This window comes from Heteronotia binoei, chromosome 6 (genome assembly GCF_032191835.1).
Source record: "Heteronotia binoei isolate CCM8104 ecotype False Entrance Well chromosome 6, APGP_CSIRO_Hbin_v1, whole genome shotgun sequence".
NCBI lineage: Eukaryota > Metazoa > Chordata > Lepidosauria > Squamata > Gekkonidae > Heteronotia > Heteronotia binoei.
The window spans coordinates 147,301,649-147,319,714 of record NC_083228.1 but is presented as its reverse complement, the minus strand read 5'-3'; the positions used below and the strand labels follow the sequence as shown (position 1 = coordinate 147,319,714).

At 49.2% G+C, this 18,066-nt stretch overlaps 1 protein-coding gene across 1 annotated transcript; it reads left to right on the top strand.

Annotated features, from left to right (window-relative positions):
* Positions 1 to 2,616: 2,616 nt before the first annotated feature.
* Positions 2,617 to 13,777, top strand: LOC132574426 (zinc finger protein 883-like; the record flags this gene model as incomplete). The annotated part of the gene is given in 4 exon segments (XM_060242781.1): positions 2,617 to 2,823; positions 11,821 to 13,552; positions 13,555 to 13,718; positions 13,721 to 13,777. Coding segments are annotated over 4 exon segments (2,160 nt in total), but the record flags the coding sequence as incomplete, so codon positions are not given.
* Between the last annotated feature and the right edge of the window lie 4,289 nt (positions 13,778 to 18,066).

The window sequence follows — 18,066 nt, the reverse complement described above, 5'->3', positions numbered from 1 at the left end:
TTACTGAGGCCAATTACCTGCTTATGGAAGGGACTGTTGCTCCACTGTAAGGGTAAAGAGAGCCCCCCCCTCCAGTGCAGCCTGTGCTTGTAAGCATCAGTGCCCTACTGGGAGGCTTGGGGGGAAAAACAACCAGAACAACCCTGTGAAGTAGGCCGGTCTGCATGTTCAACACCCACTTATGGAGAGGATGTTTTAAAATAAAAATCTGCCCTTGCCAATCTAGTTCACTACATCAGCTGTGATTTTTCCAGTCCACTTCCGGTGCTCCTAAGGGCGATGGGGAGACCAGGAAGCCCCAGACACAAAGACTTCCCTGCGAAGGAAGTCCTGCTGCCCTCTGGCCCATTCGGTCAAGTAATGAGGTGGCCTTGTCAATCTTATACACAGGAATCACTTTGGGGGTGGGGAGAAAATCCCAACCGGGAGGAGGGGCTCAGCAACAGAGAATCTGATTTGCCTGCAGAAGAGCCCCAGTCCAGTCGCCAGTTTAAAAGGTCAGGTACATGCAAGAGAGCAGCTGCCAGTCAGAACTGGCAGTGGCTTTCCTCTTTCCTTGAAGGTCGGGGACAAAGGGTCGCGATTGGGGGGGAGCTATCCCAGAGGCGCTCACTTAACTGTGGGGTGCCCCAGGGAGCGGTTCTCTCCCCGATGTTATTTAACATCTATATGCGACCTCTTGCCCAGATTGCCCGGAGGTATGGGCTGGGGTGCCACCAGTATGCTGATGACACCCAGCTCTATCTACTTATGGACGGCCGACCGGTCTGCGTCCCAGAGAACCTAGATCAGGCATTACAGGCCGTGGCTGAGTGGCTCAGGCTGAGTGGACTGAGACTGAATCCTGCGAAGACAGAGGTCCTTTGTTTGGGCCGTCGGGGGCCGGAGGGGGAAATCCCCCTGCCAACTTTTGGCGGTGTACCGCTGAAGCCGGCGGACAGGGTCAGAAGCCTGGGGGTGCTATTGGAGCCGTCCCTAAAGATGGAGGCTCAGATAGCGGCCACTGCCAAGTCCGCGTTTTTTCATCTTAGGCGGGCAAGGCAGTTGGCTCCCTTCCTGGACCCCGACGACCTAGCAACAGTGATCCATGCTACGGTCACCTCGAGGTTGGATTACTGCAATGCCCTCTACATGGGGCTGCCCCTGTGCCGGACCCGGAAGTTGCAGCTGGTGCAGAATGCCGCGGCCCGGCTGTTATTGGGCCTCCCAAGATGGGGGCACATCGGCCGGGTCTTCGGGCTCTGCACTGGCTTCCAATAACATACCAGGTCCGGTACAAGGTGCTGGTCATTACCTTTAAAGCCCTATATGGCCTGGGACCTGCCTACCTAAGGGACCGTCTCTCCCCACACGTTCCCCAGAGAGTACTGAGGTCTGGGACCCAAAATCTCCTTAATATCCCTGGGCCCAAGGAAGTGCGTCTCCAGACAACTCGAGACAGGGCCTTTTCTACAATGGCCCCTGTGTGGTGGAACCAGCTACCGGAAGAGGTGAGGGCCCTGCGGGATCTTGCTCAGTTCCGCAGGGCCTGTAAGACGACCCTCTTCCGGCTAGCCTATCCCTGACTGGACAAGTGTAGCTCTCTAGATATCTGTGATTGCTGTATAGCTAATATTAATTTTAAGGTTTTTAGGTTTTAAAATGTTTGATTTAAATGTAACTAATTTATTCCGATTTTACTGTTTTATTGTTTTTACTGTTGTCAGCCGCCCTGAGCCATTCGTGGGAAGGGCGGGATATAAATCCCGGAATAAATAAATAAATAAATAAATAAATAAACGATGGGCACTTGAGAGATGAATGGTCCTTCAGCATGAGGCAGAGCACTCCTTCCACGGCCCAGAGGCTCATGCCTCAGTGGTAGCAGAGCATGCCTGGTTCAATCCCTGGGATCTCCAGTTAAACAGACGACGCAGTGGGTGATGCGAAAGACCTCAGCCTGAGACCCTGGAGAGCTGCTGCCAGTCTGAGCAGACAACACTGGCTGTGATGGGCCTCCGGGCTGGGCAGCTGCCTGAGACCACTGAGGACTAGCACCGTCTGTAGGCTGTAAGGAAAGCTGGGATTCAGGGAGCGGGGGCTGTGGTTCAAGGGAAGAGCATCCACTAGGCGTGCAGAAGGTCTCCTGTCCAACCTCCTGTTCAAAGACCAGGGGAAGAAGTGATGTGAAGGATTCCTGAGGTCCCGCAAAGGCCTGCCAGTCTGAGTGGACAAGGAAGTTCCCAGGATGTGGAAGGCAGTTCCCAGAATGCAAAGGAAAAACAGCTGCCGGGGTGCCTGCCTAGGATTCTTCTGGGCAGGGATGTGATGCTTGCATGGGCATCCCAGAGGGCTCATTCCCCCCCTCCACAATTTCAAAGACTGATCCTCCCCCCTCGTTTGCAAGAGAAGAAACCTCCTTCCTTCTGCCCCCGGTGCAAGGAGGCCCCTCCCAGGCGTCTGCAACAAGCAGGAAGGCTGCAAGGCTGAGCTCTCCCCGCAAAAGGGGCAGGATATGTTTTTTCGTTCTGCGTCCGGGAGCGCTGCAATCCCGGCAGAGCAGAGGCCGGAGCCAGGGGGCGCTGGAGCCCCTTCCAAAGCACTTCTGCTCCGGAACTGAAGGGGAGGAAGGCGTGCATGCCCGGGCCCGGCTTTTGCAAAGGGAGCGCCGGAACGGAAGACGTGCAAGCTCTGCTGCCGGGGGTGGGGGGCTGCGCCGGTGGGGCAGGAGGGGCCGAAGGAGAGAGCAGCAGCCGGGCCTCCTGCGACCCTCCCCCCGGTTGCAAAAGCAGCAGCAGCTCCGAGCGCCACGAGGGCCGGAGGAGGGGAAGGCGAGGCGGCCAGGTAGGGAAGGGGCCTTGCAGCACCCAAGGGAGACGGGGGGGGGGGGGAGGCGCGCCTGGAGCCCCCTGGATGCTGCTGCGGCCAAGAGCGTCGAGGGCCCCCCGGCCATTCCGCAGACTCCATCCCCTTCCTCCCGCACGTCTTCTGCTGCACCCCCCCCTGCCCCCTTTCCCCGCACACCTGAACTGCCCGGGACCAGCTGAGAGCCAGTGGGGTGTCGTGCGGTGAATGCAGGGACTCTGATCTGGGAGAGCCGGGTTCGATCCCCACCTCCCCCACGGAAACGTTTACGGGCCTGGGTCCTTCTGACACTTCAGGCTTGAGGGGTCACTTGTCAGGTCCCCCCCCCCTGGTGTGTGGGCGGGGGGGGGGCTGGGAAGGTGAAGAGGGGGCTATTCTGGGCCCTGCCTGGGTTGACCCCAAACCAGAGTGGTCGCTGGAAGCTAGTTACTGCCCTTTCCCACTGACCAGCAAACTAGCATACAACCTAACGAAGATGCTTAAGAGATGCAAGGACCAAACAGGGATAGCAAGCTCAGTTTACCTGGTCAGAATTGGAGATGGATATGTAAATGTGTCTTCTTAACTGTGGAATGTTGAGAGTAATTAACTGAGCCCTTGTGGTTACGTTATCATGATACCCAGTCCTGCAAACTGCCTTGAGAGTTTCCGTCTAGTTGTGATGAGAGCCATGAGGAGCTGGTTTTCAGCCTCCCCAAAAGGCATGTTTGCTGGAGATCTAACCAGGTGAACCCCACAGTTCAAAGGGGGACCCCCTTAGCTTTTGAAAGAGGTGCTTCTGCCTAACCCTTCAGATCTATTGAAGAGATGTAGACAACGATTAGGAGGCTCACCAGTCCCTCTGGTGCTTTTGGGGCCTCAGCTTAACTTAAGAATCAGCCCCCTGGACAGACTGAACTTATGGAACGAGAGGCTAAGCTTGAAACATCCTTAAAGAGCCCAACAGAGACAGTTAAGATTTCCAAAGAACTAAGGAAGCTTATCTAAAATAGCTTAGTATGGCATATAACAAAATTCTATTAAACCGGGTCTATAAACCACAAGAAGCACTTTAGTTCTGATCCACCAGGGCAATTCTTATTCGCTTTCCTTGTGACATGTGACTGTCTCTTTATCTCTTTACAGTCAAGTGACTCAAGGCATCTCTATTTAGTGGGGGTGACCCAAGAGAAGGGGAGGGAGATGGAAGAGCAGGACCCAGAAGGAGCTGCAGCTGGCAAGACAGCAAGCAAAGCCCCCCCTCCCACCCAAGCTGGGAGTGGTGGTGAAGCCTGGGAAAGCCCCATGCCAGAGACACCTTCTCAGGTCACGGAGATCTCAGAGGTGCATGGCCAACACTTCTGGCAGTTCCAGTACCGTGCGGCTGATGGGCCCCGAGAGGTTTGCAGCCGGCTCCATCGACTCTGCAGCCATTGGCTGAAGCCAGAGAGGAACTCCAAGAAGCAGATGGTGGACCTGGTGATCCTGGAGAGGTTCCTAGCCCTCCTGCCCCAGGAAATGCAGCACTGGGTCAGGGAATGTGGGCCGGAGACCAGTTCCCAGGCGGTGGCCTTGGCCGAAGGCTTCCTCCTGAGTCACGCCGAGGAGAAGAGGAAGGCAGAGCAGGTGAGGGGGTTTCCTCTAGCTGTGTCCAATTCAAGCAGTGATATTCTAAAGTTTCCCTGAGAGATATTTGCCCAAGTATTAATCATTCAAATCGGAGATTTAACAGCCTCCTTCAGCAGCCTCCTCTGCTAGAAAATTTGTTTTCCTTCCAGACAACTGAGTCTGCTGATGGAAGAGTGCAGAGTCTGGGAGTGGGGCAGGATCTCTTGCTTGGTCTCTTCTCCGTTCCATCTCTTCCCCTTCTCACTCGCTGCTCTTTCAGATGTGCGGACCATCCTTGGAGAGAGAAGCTCCATTCCCTGAGGCAGAACAAGGTTCTTTGGAGGAAGGGCAGAGGGCGCAGTCCCAGGAGGGTGCCCAAGATGCCCTCTCTTGTGGTAAGGTCTCATTCTGCCTGTTTACACTTGGGGCATTCCCTGAATGTGGTGGGTGGAGAGTTCAGGTCAGGAAAAGAATTCAGTACTTCTTCACATAACACACAGCACTGAATCTCCACTCACTGTTACTCTTCTCAAAGAGGATTAGATAATTCATAGAGGGCAGTTCCTCCCATTAATTAGAATATTCATGTCTCACCTTCCTTCCATAAGAGGAACTCGGGGAGGTCAGAAAAGAAAACTAAAGTTAGACAAATGTGGGCAGAGCTATTCACCCGGATGAATACAGGGAGCCTCTGTCTTCTGGGCAGCACTGAACACTGAAAACCAGTTTGTGGGGGGCCAAGAATCATGGGAAAATTGAGCTTCTGTGCCTGTTCTTATACGGGCATGTGGGAGGCCACTGTAGGAAATCGGGTTCTGCAGGAGGGATGACCGGCTGTCGCCTCAAACCCCAGGAAATTTGGAGGAGGGCCTTAGGGTGAAGTTTGGAACAGATATTACCCTAGATTCTTCAGAAGCGCTCAAGTGACTTCTGGGTTTTGGGCTGAATGTGATGGTGACACGTGATGTGAATGTGATCTCATATCCACTCCCCTCCTTTCCCACCCCCAGTCCAGACTGAAGGGCCCACTGCCAGCTGGCAGGAGAAGGGGATTCCTGGGCATTTGGTCTGATCCAGGAGGGATGATGTGACCTTTGGAACTTCAGAGTTCACAGGGAACAGCTCAGGTCCCACAGAAGCCTGAAATATGTTGGCAGCTTTTATCACCCCCTGAGGCTCATGGGTACATCTGTTCTGCCTCTCCCATAATTTAGTAAAAGGTTGTGTGGAGTGTACACGGGGCAAGGTTTCCAGCTTCTGGGAAGGGAGTGTGTGAAGCGAGGAACAAACAAGTAAATGGAACAGGAAGTCACAGCAAACACCCTTCCTCCTTTTTCTTCCTAACAGGCACTGGAGAGATGCTGTTGAGCCATCATCTTTTTGGAGGTGTAGAAACAGCTGCTTCACCTCCAGTGCAGGTAGGGGGAATGAGCAGGGGACAGCCTGGGTTCCCCCCTCCTTTCTCAGGGGTGTTTTTGCTCCTGCAGTTTCTACAGTGGTCCAGGTGAGAGAGGCTCTGAATACCACTCCCTCGACCTCTGCCAAGACATACATCCTGTTCCATCCCAGATTGCTCCCTTCCAGAGGGCAGTCTCTGCCTGGCATCATCTCTGATGAGGGAATCTGCTTTTTCTTCCAGTGCCCCTTTTCCTTTGAGGAGGTGTCTGTCTGTTTCACCCCAGCAGAATGGGACCTGCTGGATCCGGGCCAGAAGACTCTCTACAGGGAAGTCATGCGGGAGAACTATCGGAGCGTCATCTCTCTGGGTAAGGAGGATCTTCCACAAGTGCAGAGGTGTGAATTGCTACCCCTGGGATGATGCATGATGCAAAGTATTGAACAGTAACACATTGTTCTCAGGCCTCTCCAGACAGTTGCCGAGGGGCAGCTGAGACCAGTGTTGTGGCCATCACCTGAGCCAGAGAAGGTGTCCTGGCCAGAGGCAAAGGTGGGGATGAGAGACTGTCATGTAGCAGGCAAAAGCCAACAATCCAAACATGTTCACACAACAAGCCAGACATGTTCAGGGGCTCACGCAAATTCCAGAGTTCAGTTTCAGAAGTCCACAAACTGAAAGTGCACACACCAAAGGGTCATTTCCAGAAGGGGAAAGCCAGAGAGTGTAGCCTGGAGGTCCAAGAGTCATGCACAAGATAGAGAGTCACAAAGTCAAAGTCCAAAGCCAGTCCAAGGTCGCACAAAGAATGCTCGATGAGGAGTTGTGGTTGCAGAGTTTAGCAGAATAACTTGTCGCTTCCATAACATGCAAGTTGCCAGCAGTAGGTTTTGTAAGTCCTTCCTAACAAGCCCTTGTCAGCAGCCAGCTGCTTGGGAGTCCTGCTGCAACGCCTGCAGGTTGTAATCAGGAAGGAGCTGGCAGTGAGCCAGGAGACGTGCACTCTGCCTCCTTGCTTGCAGCTCCCATCTTAGCTTCTGTCTCGGATACTCAAAGGGTGCAGGTGAGAGCGGTGAACTGGTCTTAGAATCTACATCCTGGACAATTGGGACCTGGCATTATAAACCATGGTATCATGGCTCAGGCTGACTCAACTGAAGCAGAATCTGACGAAGATGGAGGTTTTCTGTCTTAAGTTGCAGTGGCTTGGGAAGGGAGATCCCTTTGCTGGCCTTTGATGGGGTGCCATTGATACCTTGAAGGTCAAGAGCTTGGGAGTGCTCCTGGAATCCTCTCTGACCATGGAGGCTTAGGTAGCAGCCACTACCAAATCCGCCGCCTTCTATCTGCAGCGGGTATAGCTATTGGCCCCTTTTCTAGAGCATAGCGACTTATCCGCGGTCATCTCAAGAATAGACTACTGTAATGCCCTTGACATGGGGCTACCCTTGACTCTGATCCAGAAATTGCAGCTAGTGCAGAATGCTGCAGCGCGGTTGTTAATGGGGCTCCCTCGACAGGAGCACATTCAACCACTGCTGAAAGAGCTGCACTGGCTGCCTATCGTGTTCCGATTCTCTTTCAAGGTGCTGGTATGGACCTTTTAAGCCCTACGTGGTCAGTGGCCTCTTTATCTATGGGACTGCCTTTCCCTATATGTTCCCCAGAGAGCGTTGCTTTCGGGAGTTCAAAATCTCTCCATCCTCGGACCAAGGGAGGCCAGACTGAACACTTCAAGGGCCAGGGCCTTCTCGGTGGTAGTGCCGGAGATGTGGAACACCCTGCCAGAGGCCATAAGGGCTCTGAGGGATATTTCCCAATTCTGCAGGGCCTGTAAAACAGAATTATTTTGATTGGCCTATAATATCTGGATGGGAGAGGGCTGCCACTTTAACAGAGCCTGAGCAACACCGGCTGTGAGGGATTGGAGACCACAACAAGTACCACTGTGAGATAAAATTCACAATGAAAGAATTAAATTGTCTGCTGAACAAAGTTCTGATCCCGTCTTATTTCTTCTGAGTAGCACCATAATCTTGTTTTAAATTATTTCAATACTGTCTAAGTTTAATGATTTTAGTATTGTAATTTCTGGTTGGTTGTTAGCTGCCCTGAGTTCACTTGTAGAGAGGGTGGGATATAAATCCAACGTAAATAAAAAATTTAAAAAATAGAGTTGGAAGGAACCTCGAGCCAGATCCTTCAGCCTTCCTCATAGATCTTGGTCTCCAGACCCCTCACTATTGTAGAATCATGGAGCTGGAAGGGGCCAAACAGTCAAGGGCCCTTGCTCAATGCAGGATCAGCCTAAAGCATCCCTGACAAGTGTTTGTCTAGCCACTGCTTAAAGACTGCCAGCAAGGGAGAATTCACCATCTTCCTAGGTAGCCAATTCTATTGTTGAACAACTCTTAGCATTAAAACGTTTCCCCTAACATCCAGCAGGTACGTTCCCACCCTTAATTTAAACCCTTTATTACAAGTCCTCTCCTCTCCTGCCAACAGGATCTGCTCCCCGCCTTCCTCTAAATGACAGCCCTTGAAATACTTTAAGATAGCAATCATACCCCCCCTCAACCTCCTCTTCTCAAGACTGAAGATTCCCAAGTCCTTCAGCCTTTCTGAATCACTTGAGTCTCACCTGCTGTATCAGGGCTGGGTAGTGGCTCTGGATCAGCTGCTGGTGATGAGTCTTGGTCACCCTGCAGCTGATCAGCCTCTTTCCTGGCTTCTGCTGACTCAGAGCCAGCCATGCTCCTGCATCAGCGCTGGGTGGTGGCTCTGGATCAGCTGGTGGTGGTGAGTCTTGGTTAGCCTGTAGCTCATCAGCCTCTTTCCTGTTTCTACGGACTCAGAGCCAGCCATGCGTGGCTCCCCTTCTCCAGAGGAGTCCTCCTTCCTTGAGGACTTCATGCTGAGCTCACGCTGTCCCCCAACAGAGACGCTCAGAAAAACTCTGGAACGGGATTGCGACAGAACCGACCCGATTTTGCCTTCAGACCCTGTTCCGTCAACTCCCTTTTGGGTTGCCAACTCCTGGAGGGAGCTAATCTTCTTTCTGTCACTTGGGTGCGCTCCCACCACCTGCTCAATTTAGGGGTTCCTGACTGAGAGGAGCAGGACTCCCAATCTTCCTTGCCAGTTCTGAGGTCTGGCCTCAAGGTCCTCTGCCAACACAGCACATGGTTATCACAGAGACCACAGTCCTTCTTTGGGAGACCCCTGGAGGATTGGCACCCTTGCCAGCTGCATGCCTTCCCCCTTCCCTGGACTCCCCTCTTGCAGTAGCGTGGTCTAAGGCGTTTGGGGAAACTATGTGGTAAAGAGGGACTGCACTTTAAACAAACATAAAATTTATTTACAACATACAACTATTTACAGGCACTTTTAAAGAGTGAACAGAAGCAACAGATTACAGTAGGGGGGAAATGCTCCTTCTCTCCCTATTATACTACTTCCCCTCACTGGATGACCTGTAGGGCAGGCGCCTCACTTGGACTGTTGCAAGCCTGACCAGACCTTTTTAACTAACCAATCTCCAAGATTGAACTGAAACTGACTGTCCACTTTAATTGTTTGTCTTCCCACCCAAAATCTCCAATATAAATTGCAGTTCTCGCCGGGGAACTGGTTTACCCTCCTCCAGCCATCTGGGAGACCAGCCTGAAAGACTTCCCGTCTCTCTAGGAGGCCTCCTCAGTGTCAAGCATTTGATTCCAAATAACCAGTCCTTGGTTTTGAAATAAAGTTTGGTTTATTGATAATCTATGTGTCTCATACGAACAGATGATTGCAACTGATACTTTGCGATACAGGAATACTGGCTTTGTTCTATAAACAATTCTACATTTACATGTGAAATTCACACGCTCAGTCTATTATCTATCTTGCGGCTAGCACATCCTGGGTTTCAGGCCTCGCTGAGCCTGAGAAACATTCCCTAGGAGTTCTTATCTTCAAAGAGGACATCCCTGCATTTGCTGTTAGTGAGCGCTAAGGGGAAGTGGGGGTTACTGCTTTGATGCGCACTAAACTAGTTTGGAGTTAGTAGCAGTAATATACCATGAATAACATAAAAGAAAGATGGATGCACAATGCTTGACACTCAGAATCGCTGGTTCAACACAGGAGGGGAGGGGAGAAGAGGAAGAGACTAGGCCCCAAAGCCTGCCTCCAGTTAGATACAGGCCTAAAATGGCGTTTCTCTACAGGGATAGTTCCTGATTTCTCTTTCCCTAACGTATTCAACACACCCTTTCCCTTTGATGGAATTACAAACATCCCCTTTAACTGTGATTTGGAAATGATCCTGTCAAGACCCCAAGCCTGGGTCCCCAGTCTTGGCACCTGAACAGCACCCAGTTCAGTGGGTTCACACAAGTAAAGCAGACCCTTTTGAAATATATATAAGGACTGATGAAGTATGTGAAAACAAGACCTTACTAAACAGCAACAGAAAACCATGAAAAGCTCACTGTTCTCTCTTATACATGAAATACCTGGTATTAGATAGTGCTTCCTATTACAGCGTAAGTATTCCACCTGTAGCGTAAGGTATTCTACAAAAAAATCTCATCACAGTGAAGCAAGAAAATATCAAAGCATACTAGAATAGCATGTGCATAGAGTTTGCCTGGCTTCTCTCTGGTCTCTACCAGTTTTATACTTTCTGCCCCTTTGCAGTCATGTGGTCCAAATAACCCAATCAAGGGTCCTCCCTGATGGAATTATCCGGAGGCTGTCAGCACCATCCCAATCTCCCCTCCCTCCTAGTTACACAATGGGATACACAAAGGGTCTCACAGTTAACCAAGTACCACAGTCTTGAGTCTGGCCCTGAAAATGATAAAGGATGTTAGCTGCAGGAAGAGCTAAATCACGAACACCTGCAAGTCAGACCAGGCCACAAAATTCACGTAGACCCTTGAGAGGAACTAGAGTGCTTGTCTTACAGATCTGTCCTCTTTATATCGGTTGAGATTTTAGGCTATAATCTTGATCATGGTTTCATCCTTCCAGAAGAATTTTTATTCTTGAATTTCTTTCATCCCTCATATAAGAATGATCTCTCTCTCTCCCTTCCTCTCCCCTCTCCCCGCAAAAAGAAGAAAGGATAAGAGAGACTTTTGTGGAGAAAGACAGTGGTATTACATCTGAAGAAAAGCTGGAGAGTTTCTCAAGGGGATTCCAAAAACATATTTCCTTCCCAAATGAGTTGGCTGAGAGTGAGTATCCTTCACGGTTATGTCAAGGGAATAGGTAAGCAATAGCCGTGGGGGTTTTTAATTCACTTCTGAGCAACATTTGGCTTGGTACAATCATACGACCTGCTAGCTAAGGAGGAAGGGAGGCCTTCATGGAACTGAGATTTGGAAGGTTATGGCCTGTCTGGAAAAGGTCAGTTTTATCAAAACCAGTAATTGCTGTGAACATGCTCATCATTTAAATAAACCTTATTTGAATTATAACAAAGAGGTGGACTGAGGGATTGCTGCACAGAATCTGACAAAAGAGCCCTCTGCTGACAGGCAGGTATTGCATGACACAGCTGAGATGAGTCTGGAGTGTGTTGGGGGGCGGAATTGGCATTGCAAGCTCAGATTGCAAGCTCTTGAGGGGATGAGATATCCTTAAATACTAGACATTCTGGAGAAAGGTGGGAGGAGGTTACGATCAGGGAAACTGGAGGAAGCTGAAGAGCCATCAGTCCTTTCCGTCTGCAGTCACAGAGATGTCTTTGGACCTTACCTGCCCTCCCAGGTGTTAAAGGGATCTCTCTCTTTATTCCAGCAGAGGATGACCAGATAAATGAGGAGGGTGAAGAACTTCTCCAGCACTTGCCAGATCAAGTTCAAGAGTTGAAAGAAAACAAGAGAAATCGACGCAGACCTAAGAGAAAGGAAGGCAGCTGTATGGTTGAGAAGAGAGAAGGAAAAAGGATTCATGTACATTTTCCAAAGCAGAGAATAATTAAGGCATGTGCATCCATTCAGTATAGGAAGTACTTCAAAAATAGATTACAGCTTCTTATTCACCAAAGCATACACAGAGGCAAGAAACCTTCTGAATGTTCAGAGTGTGAGAAGAGATTCAGTGACAGTGGCACTCTTAAATGGCATATCAGGACCCACACGAGGGAGAAACCTTTTGAATGTTTGGAGTGCGGAAAGATATTTAGTAGGAGTGGCACTCTTCAACGGCATCAAAAAATGCACACAGGCAAAAAACTTTTTGAATGCTCAGAGTGTGGAAAGAGATTCAGTCACAGTGGAACTCTTCAGTTGCATCAGAGAAGTCACGCAGGAGAGAAACCTTTTGAATGCTCAGAGTGTGGAAAGAGATTCAGTCACAGTGGCCATCTTCAAGAGCATCAAAAAACCCACACAGGAGAAAAAGTGTGTGAATGTTCAGAGTGTGGAAGGAAATTCAGTCAGAGTAGCAATCTTCAACTGCATCAAAGTACCCACACAGGGGAGAAACCTTTTGAATGCTCAGAGTGTGGAAAGAGTTTCAGTCACAGTGGCACTCTAAAGCTGCATCAGAGAACCCACACAGGAGAGAAACCTTTTGAATGCTCAGAGTGTGGAAAGAGATTCATTCGGAGTGGCTATCTTCAAGAGCATCAAAGAACCCACACAGGGGAGAAACCTTTTGAATGTTCAGAGTGTGGAAGGAGATTCAGTCAGAGTGGCAATCTTCAACAGCATCAAAGAACTCACACAGGAGAGAAACCTTTTAAATGCTCAGAGTGTGGAAAGAGATTCAGTCACAGTGGCCATCTTCAAGAGCATCAAAGAACCCACACAGGGGAGAAACCTTTTGAATGTTCAGAGTGTGGAAGAAGATTCAGTCAGATTGGCAATCTTCAACAGCATCAAAGAACTCACACAGGGGAGAAACCTTTTGAATGCTCACAGTGTGGGAAGAGATTCAGTCACAGTGGCCATCTTCAACAGCATCAAAGAACCCACACAGGGGAAAAACCTTTTGAATGCTCAGAGTGTGGAAAGAGATTCAGTCACAGAGGCCATCTTCAAGAGCATCAAAGAACCCACACAGGGGAGAAACCTTTTGAATGCTCACAGTGTGGAAAGAGATTTAGTCGGAGTGGCACTCTTCACCAGCACTGGAGAACCCACGCAGGGGAGAAACCTTTTGCATGCTCAGACTGTGGAAAGAGATTCAGTGAAGGTGGCACTTTTCGATGGCATCAGAGAACCCACACAGGGGAGAAACCTTTTGAATGCTCAGAATGTGGAAAGAGTTTCAGTCACAGTGGCACTCTTCGATGGCATCAGAGAACCCACACAGGAGAGAAACCTTTTGAATGCTCAGAGTGTGGAAAGAGATTCAGTCGGAGTGGCCATCTTCAAGAGCATCAGAGAACCCACACAGGAGAGAAACCTTTTGAATGCTCACAGTGTGGAAAGAGATTCAGTCACAGTAGCCATCTTCAGTTGCATCAGAGAACCCATACAGGAGAGAAACCTTTTGAATGCTCACAGTGTGGGAAGAGATTCAGTCGGAGTGGCACTCTTCAACAACATGAAAGGACCCACACAGGGGAGAAACCTTTTGAATGCTCACTGTGTGGAAAGAGATTCAGTCGGAGTGGCCATCTTCAATTGCATCAGAGAACCCACACAGGAGAGAAACCTTTTGAATGCTCAGAGTGTGGAAAGAGTTTCAGTCACAGTGGCACTCTTCAACAACATCAAAGGACCCACACGGGGAGAAACCTTTTGAATGCTCACAGTGTGGAAAGAGATTCAGTCAGAGAGGCCATCTTCAATTGCATCAGAGAACCCACACATGGGAGAAACCTTTTGAATGCTCACAGTGTGGAAAGAGATTCAGTCAGAGAGGCCATCTTCAATTGCATCAGAGAACCCACAGAGAACCCACACAGGGGAGAAACCTTTTGAATGCTCACAGTGTGGAAAGAGATTCAGTCGGAGTGGCACTCTTCAGCTGCACCATAGAACCCACACAGGGAAAAAACCTTTTTGAATGCTAATAGTGTGGAAAGTGATTCAGTTGACATGGCGATCTTTGACAGCATGTAAGAATCACAAGGAGAAACCATGTAACGGCTTACCTCATTAAAAGAGCTCTTCTAGAAAGGGTGAATATACACAGAAATTTTACCCTAAGCCAGGAAGAAATGTTAGAAATGCTCCGGCTATGGCAGGAGCTTTAGCCATGTTTGAAGCCCTCAAATACATCCCGTTATCCCACATGGTGTTAAAGGGACACCTCACTTTTTCCCTCCAGGTTCTTGGCAACCCTAGATTAAGTGTTTCTTTATGAATCAGAAAACTCTGCTAACGAAAAGTCAGAGCTCATTAAAGAGATTATTTTTTGTTTCAGGTAAATGTGACTTTGTCTTTTTAGTGCTCTGTAGAGTTTTTTTAGAGAGCCAGTTTGGTGCGGTGGTTAAGTGTGCAGACTCTTATCTGGGAGAACCAGGTTTGATTCTCCACTCCTCCACTTGCACCTGCTGGAATAGCCTTGGGTCAGCCATACCTCTGGCAGAGGTTGTTCTTGAAAGGCCAGCTGCTGTGAGAGCCCTCTCAGTCCCACCCACCTCACAGGGTGTCTGTTGTGGGGGGAGAAGATGTAGGAGATTGTAAGCCGCTCTGAGTCTTTCATTCAGAGAGAAGGGTGGGGTATAAATCTGCAGTCGTCGTCTTCTTAATGAGTTGGGCTTCATTAAATATGTCAAAGTTTGTTGTTGCATGCTTTTTTTCAATTGTGTATGTATCGCACTGATGGCAGCCTGTTCAACCTGAGGCGACTAAAGGCCCACTCCAAGACAATGGAAAAACTCATCCGAGAGCTACTGTTTGCTGATGATGCTGCACTCGTCTCCCACTCGGTATCAGCTCTGCAGCATATGACGTCCTGCTTTGCAGAGGCTGCCAAGCTATTCGGCCTAGAAGTTAGTCTGAAGAAGACAGAAGTTCTCCACCAGCCTGCACCCCAGGAAGATTATCACCCTCCCTGCATCACTGTGGGTGAATCAGTTCTGAAGACAGTCCAGCAGTTCAGCTACCTGGGGTGCATCATCTCCTCAGATGCTAAGATCGACAAGGAGATTGACAACAGGCTGGCAAAGGCAAACCGTGCCTTTGGCCGACTGCACAAAAGAGTGTGGAGCAACAAGCATCTGAAAAAAGGCACAAAGATCAATGTTTACAAAGCGGTTGTGATGACAACCTTCATCTACGGCTCCGAATCGTGGGTTTTATACCGTCATCACCTGCGACTCCTTGAGCGCTTTCATCAGCGCTGCCTTCGCACCATCCTCAACATCCACTGGAGTGACTTTGTGACCAACACTGAAGTTCTCAAGCGGGCGGAGGTTACCAGCATCGAGGCACTGCTGTTGAAGACGCAGCTGCGCTGGGCAGGGCATATTTCTAGGATGGAAAACCATCGCCTTCCCAAGATTGCTCTGTATGGCGAACTCTCCACCGGCCATCGAAATAGAGGGGCACCAAAGAAGAGGTACAAGGACTCCTTGAAGAAATCCCTTGGCACCTGTCGCATCAACCATCACCAGTGGTCTGACCTAGCCTCAGATCGCAAAGCATGGAGGCACACCGTCCACCAGGCTGTCTCTTCTTTTGAGAACGCACGCATAGCTGGTCTTGAGGACAAAAGGAGATTGAGGAAGAATCGCACTGCTACAGCACCAACCCTAAATCAGACTTTTCCCTGCAGCCACTGTGGCCGGACCTGCCTGTCCCGCATTGGTCTTGTCAGCCACCAGCGAGCCTGCAGCAGACGTGGACTATTGCACCCTTCTTAAATCTTCGTTCGCGAAGCCAAGCCGAGAGATAAAGTTCTAAATAAATCCTCTTGTAGGTGCTTGAGACTCACACCTTGTGCCATGTCTGAGCTTCAGGAATGAACCCAACCCACTTTGCGCCCGTTCATTCATGATGTGTGTCAGTTAAGTTCAAGAGTGTTGGGTTAAGAAGACTTGGCGGATCAGGGTTCAAATCCACACTAGGCCCGGAAGCTCTTTGAATGCCCTTTAAGCTTTTTGTACCCAGGATAAAACTTTGTTGTTTTTCAAGGTGCCCCTGGACTCCAACCCTGTTGCACTGTACTTTGATCTTCCCTCAAAATCAGTTCAGAAACTGCAGTTGGGACAAAATGTCACAGCTCAGCTATTATGGGAGCTGGATGGAGCATATAAGAACATAAGAACATAAGAGAAGCCATGTTAGATCAGGCCAATGGCCCATCCAGTCCAACATTCTGTGTCACACAGCGGCCAAATATGTTGCAACCTCTGGTCCCAATCGTTGGGATGCTTGTATGCATAAGTCTTCAGCATATGGTTCAGGGTGCCATTAAACCTTTCATTGAGTCCATTTGCTTGTGGGTGGTATGCCGTTGTGGTCACATGCCGGATTCCACAAGCTCTTAACAATTCTTGCATCACATTTGACATAAATGTGGTGCCTAAATCAGTCACCATCTCTTTTGGAAAACCCAATCTTGCAAACACATTTAATAGGGCTTCCGCCACTGTCTTTGCTTCAATGTCCTTAAGTGGAACCGCTTCTAGAAACTTGGTGGCATAATCTACGATGGTAAGGATGTACTTGTTTCCCCTTCTGGTCACTCTGGAGATAGGACCAACAATATCTACTCCTATCTTCCCAAAGGCTTCTGTGACTATAGGGACTGGTTGTAATAGACCCTTTGTTTTGTCTAGAGCTTTCCCCACCATTTGGCAGGCAGGCCTGACACGATTTACAGAAAGCCCTTATGTCCTTGCCCATATTTGGCCAAAAGAACAGTTCTTGCACTCGGTCCCTTGTCTTATTGATGCCAAGGTGAGAGGCCATGGGTGATGCATGAGCCAAATCCAACACTTGCATCCTATACTTTCTTGGCAGGACTAATTGCTTCTTTCTTTCCCATACTACGTTATGTTTTCTTTTTAAGGCCACCCGGTATAGTTTCTGGTCTATCACTTTAAATTGGCATGGGTGTTCAATTGTGATCTCAGTATCACTCACCCCAGTTCTCTGCCATAGTTCCTTCAGGCTGTCATCCTGTTGCTGTTCTCTGAGGAATTCTGCAGCAGGGATGGTCTGCAACATTGCTTGCTCTTCTTCTGCTGGTTGCTGTACCAACACCTCAGGCACCGGCTGGGGTCTGCTTCTTGTAACAATATTTACAGGATTAGCTTGCTGTCTCTTTAATTCAGAAGCTAAATCATTGCCCAATAAAAGCGATGTTCCTATGTCACTCAGGACTCCCACAATCCAATCACCTTGGAACTCTCTATACTTGATAGGAACTTTTGCTAGGGCCACTTCAAATGTAGGTCCTTTAATGCCTTTTATGGTGTAAGATTTCCCAGGCAAATACTGATGACTTTTTACTAATTCTGGCTGTATTAGGGTAACATGCGCCCCTGTGTCCCTATAAGCCTTGACTTCCTTGTCATTTACTGTCACAGTCTCAGTATACTCCTCATCCAAGCTTTCCTGTACCTTCCACACTTTCAGAACACTAGTGGGTCTTTCTGGTGGTGTGTTCTCTGGAAGTGAGGGGTTTCTTTCTACTTCTTGCTGTTGACCCTGCACCATTTTAACTGCCTTAGCTGGTGGGGTCTTTTTTCCTTTTTCTGGGCAAGTTCTGGCATAGTGCCCTATTCCCCCACATTGGAAACAAGCAGCCTGAGTCTTTCTGTATGGAGGTGGACTGTACCGCTTTGCAGGGTTGTTGTTACCCGCCCCAGACTTCTCTGGAGAGTTCCAGACTCGGGGTTTTTTAGTTGGAGCAGTCCACATTGATCTCCCTAGATCTGATTCAATCTCATCTAGAATCACAGCTGCTTCTTCTACTGTTTTCAATTTCTTGTCTCTCAGAACCCACCTATACTGAGAGGGGACTTGGTTATAAAACTGTTCCAAGCCCACTAAGTTTTTCAGGTCTTCTAAAGTGGAAACTTTACTCCCTTCAACCCATCTGTTAAGGGCTCTGTCTAACCGACAACCTAGTTGAGAGTATGTTTCTCCAGGCTTTCTTCTGATTTCTCTAAATTTTTTCCTGCTTTGCTCTGCTGTTAAACCAAAACGGACTCTGACCCTGTGATCAGGCACGCAAAAAGGGACTATTAGGAGCATATTGCAAAAAACATAAAGACCAACAATAAAACTTTCTTCAAATATATTAGAAGTAGGAAACCAGCCAGGGAGGCAGTGGGGCCC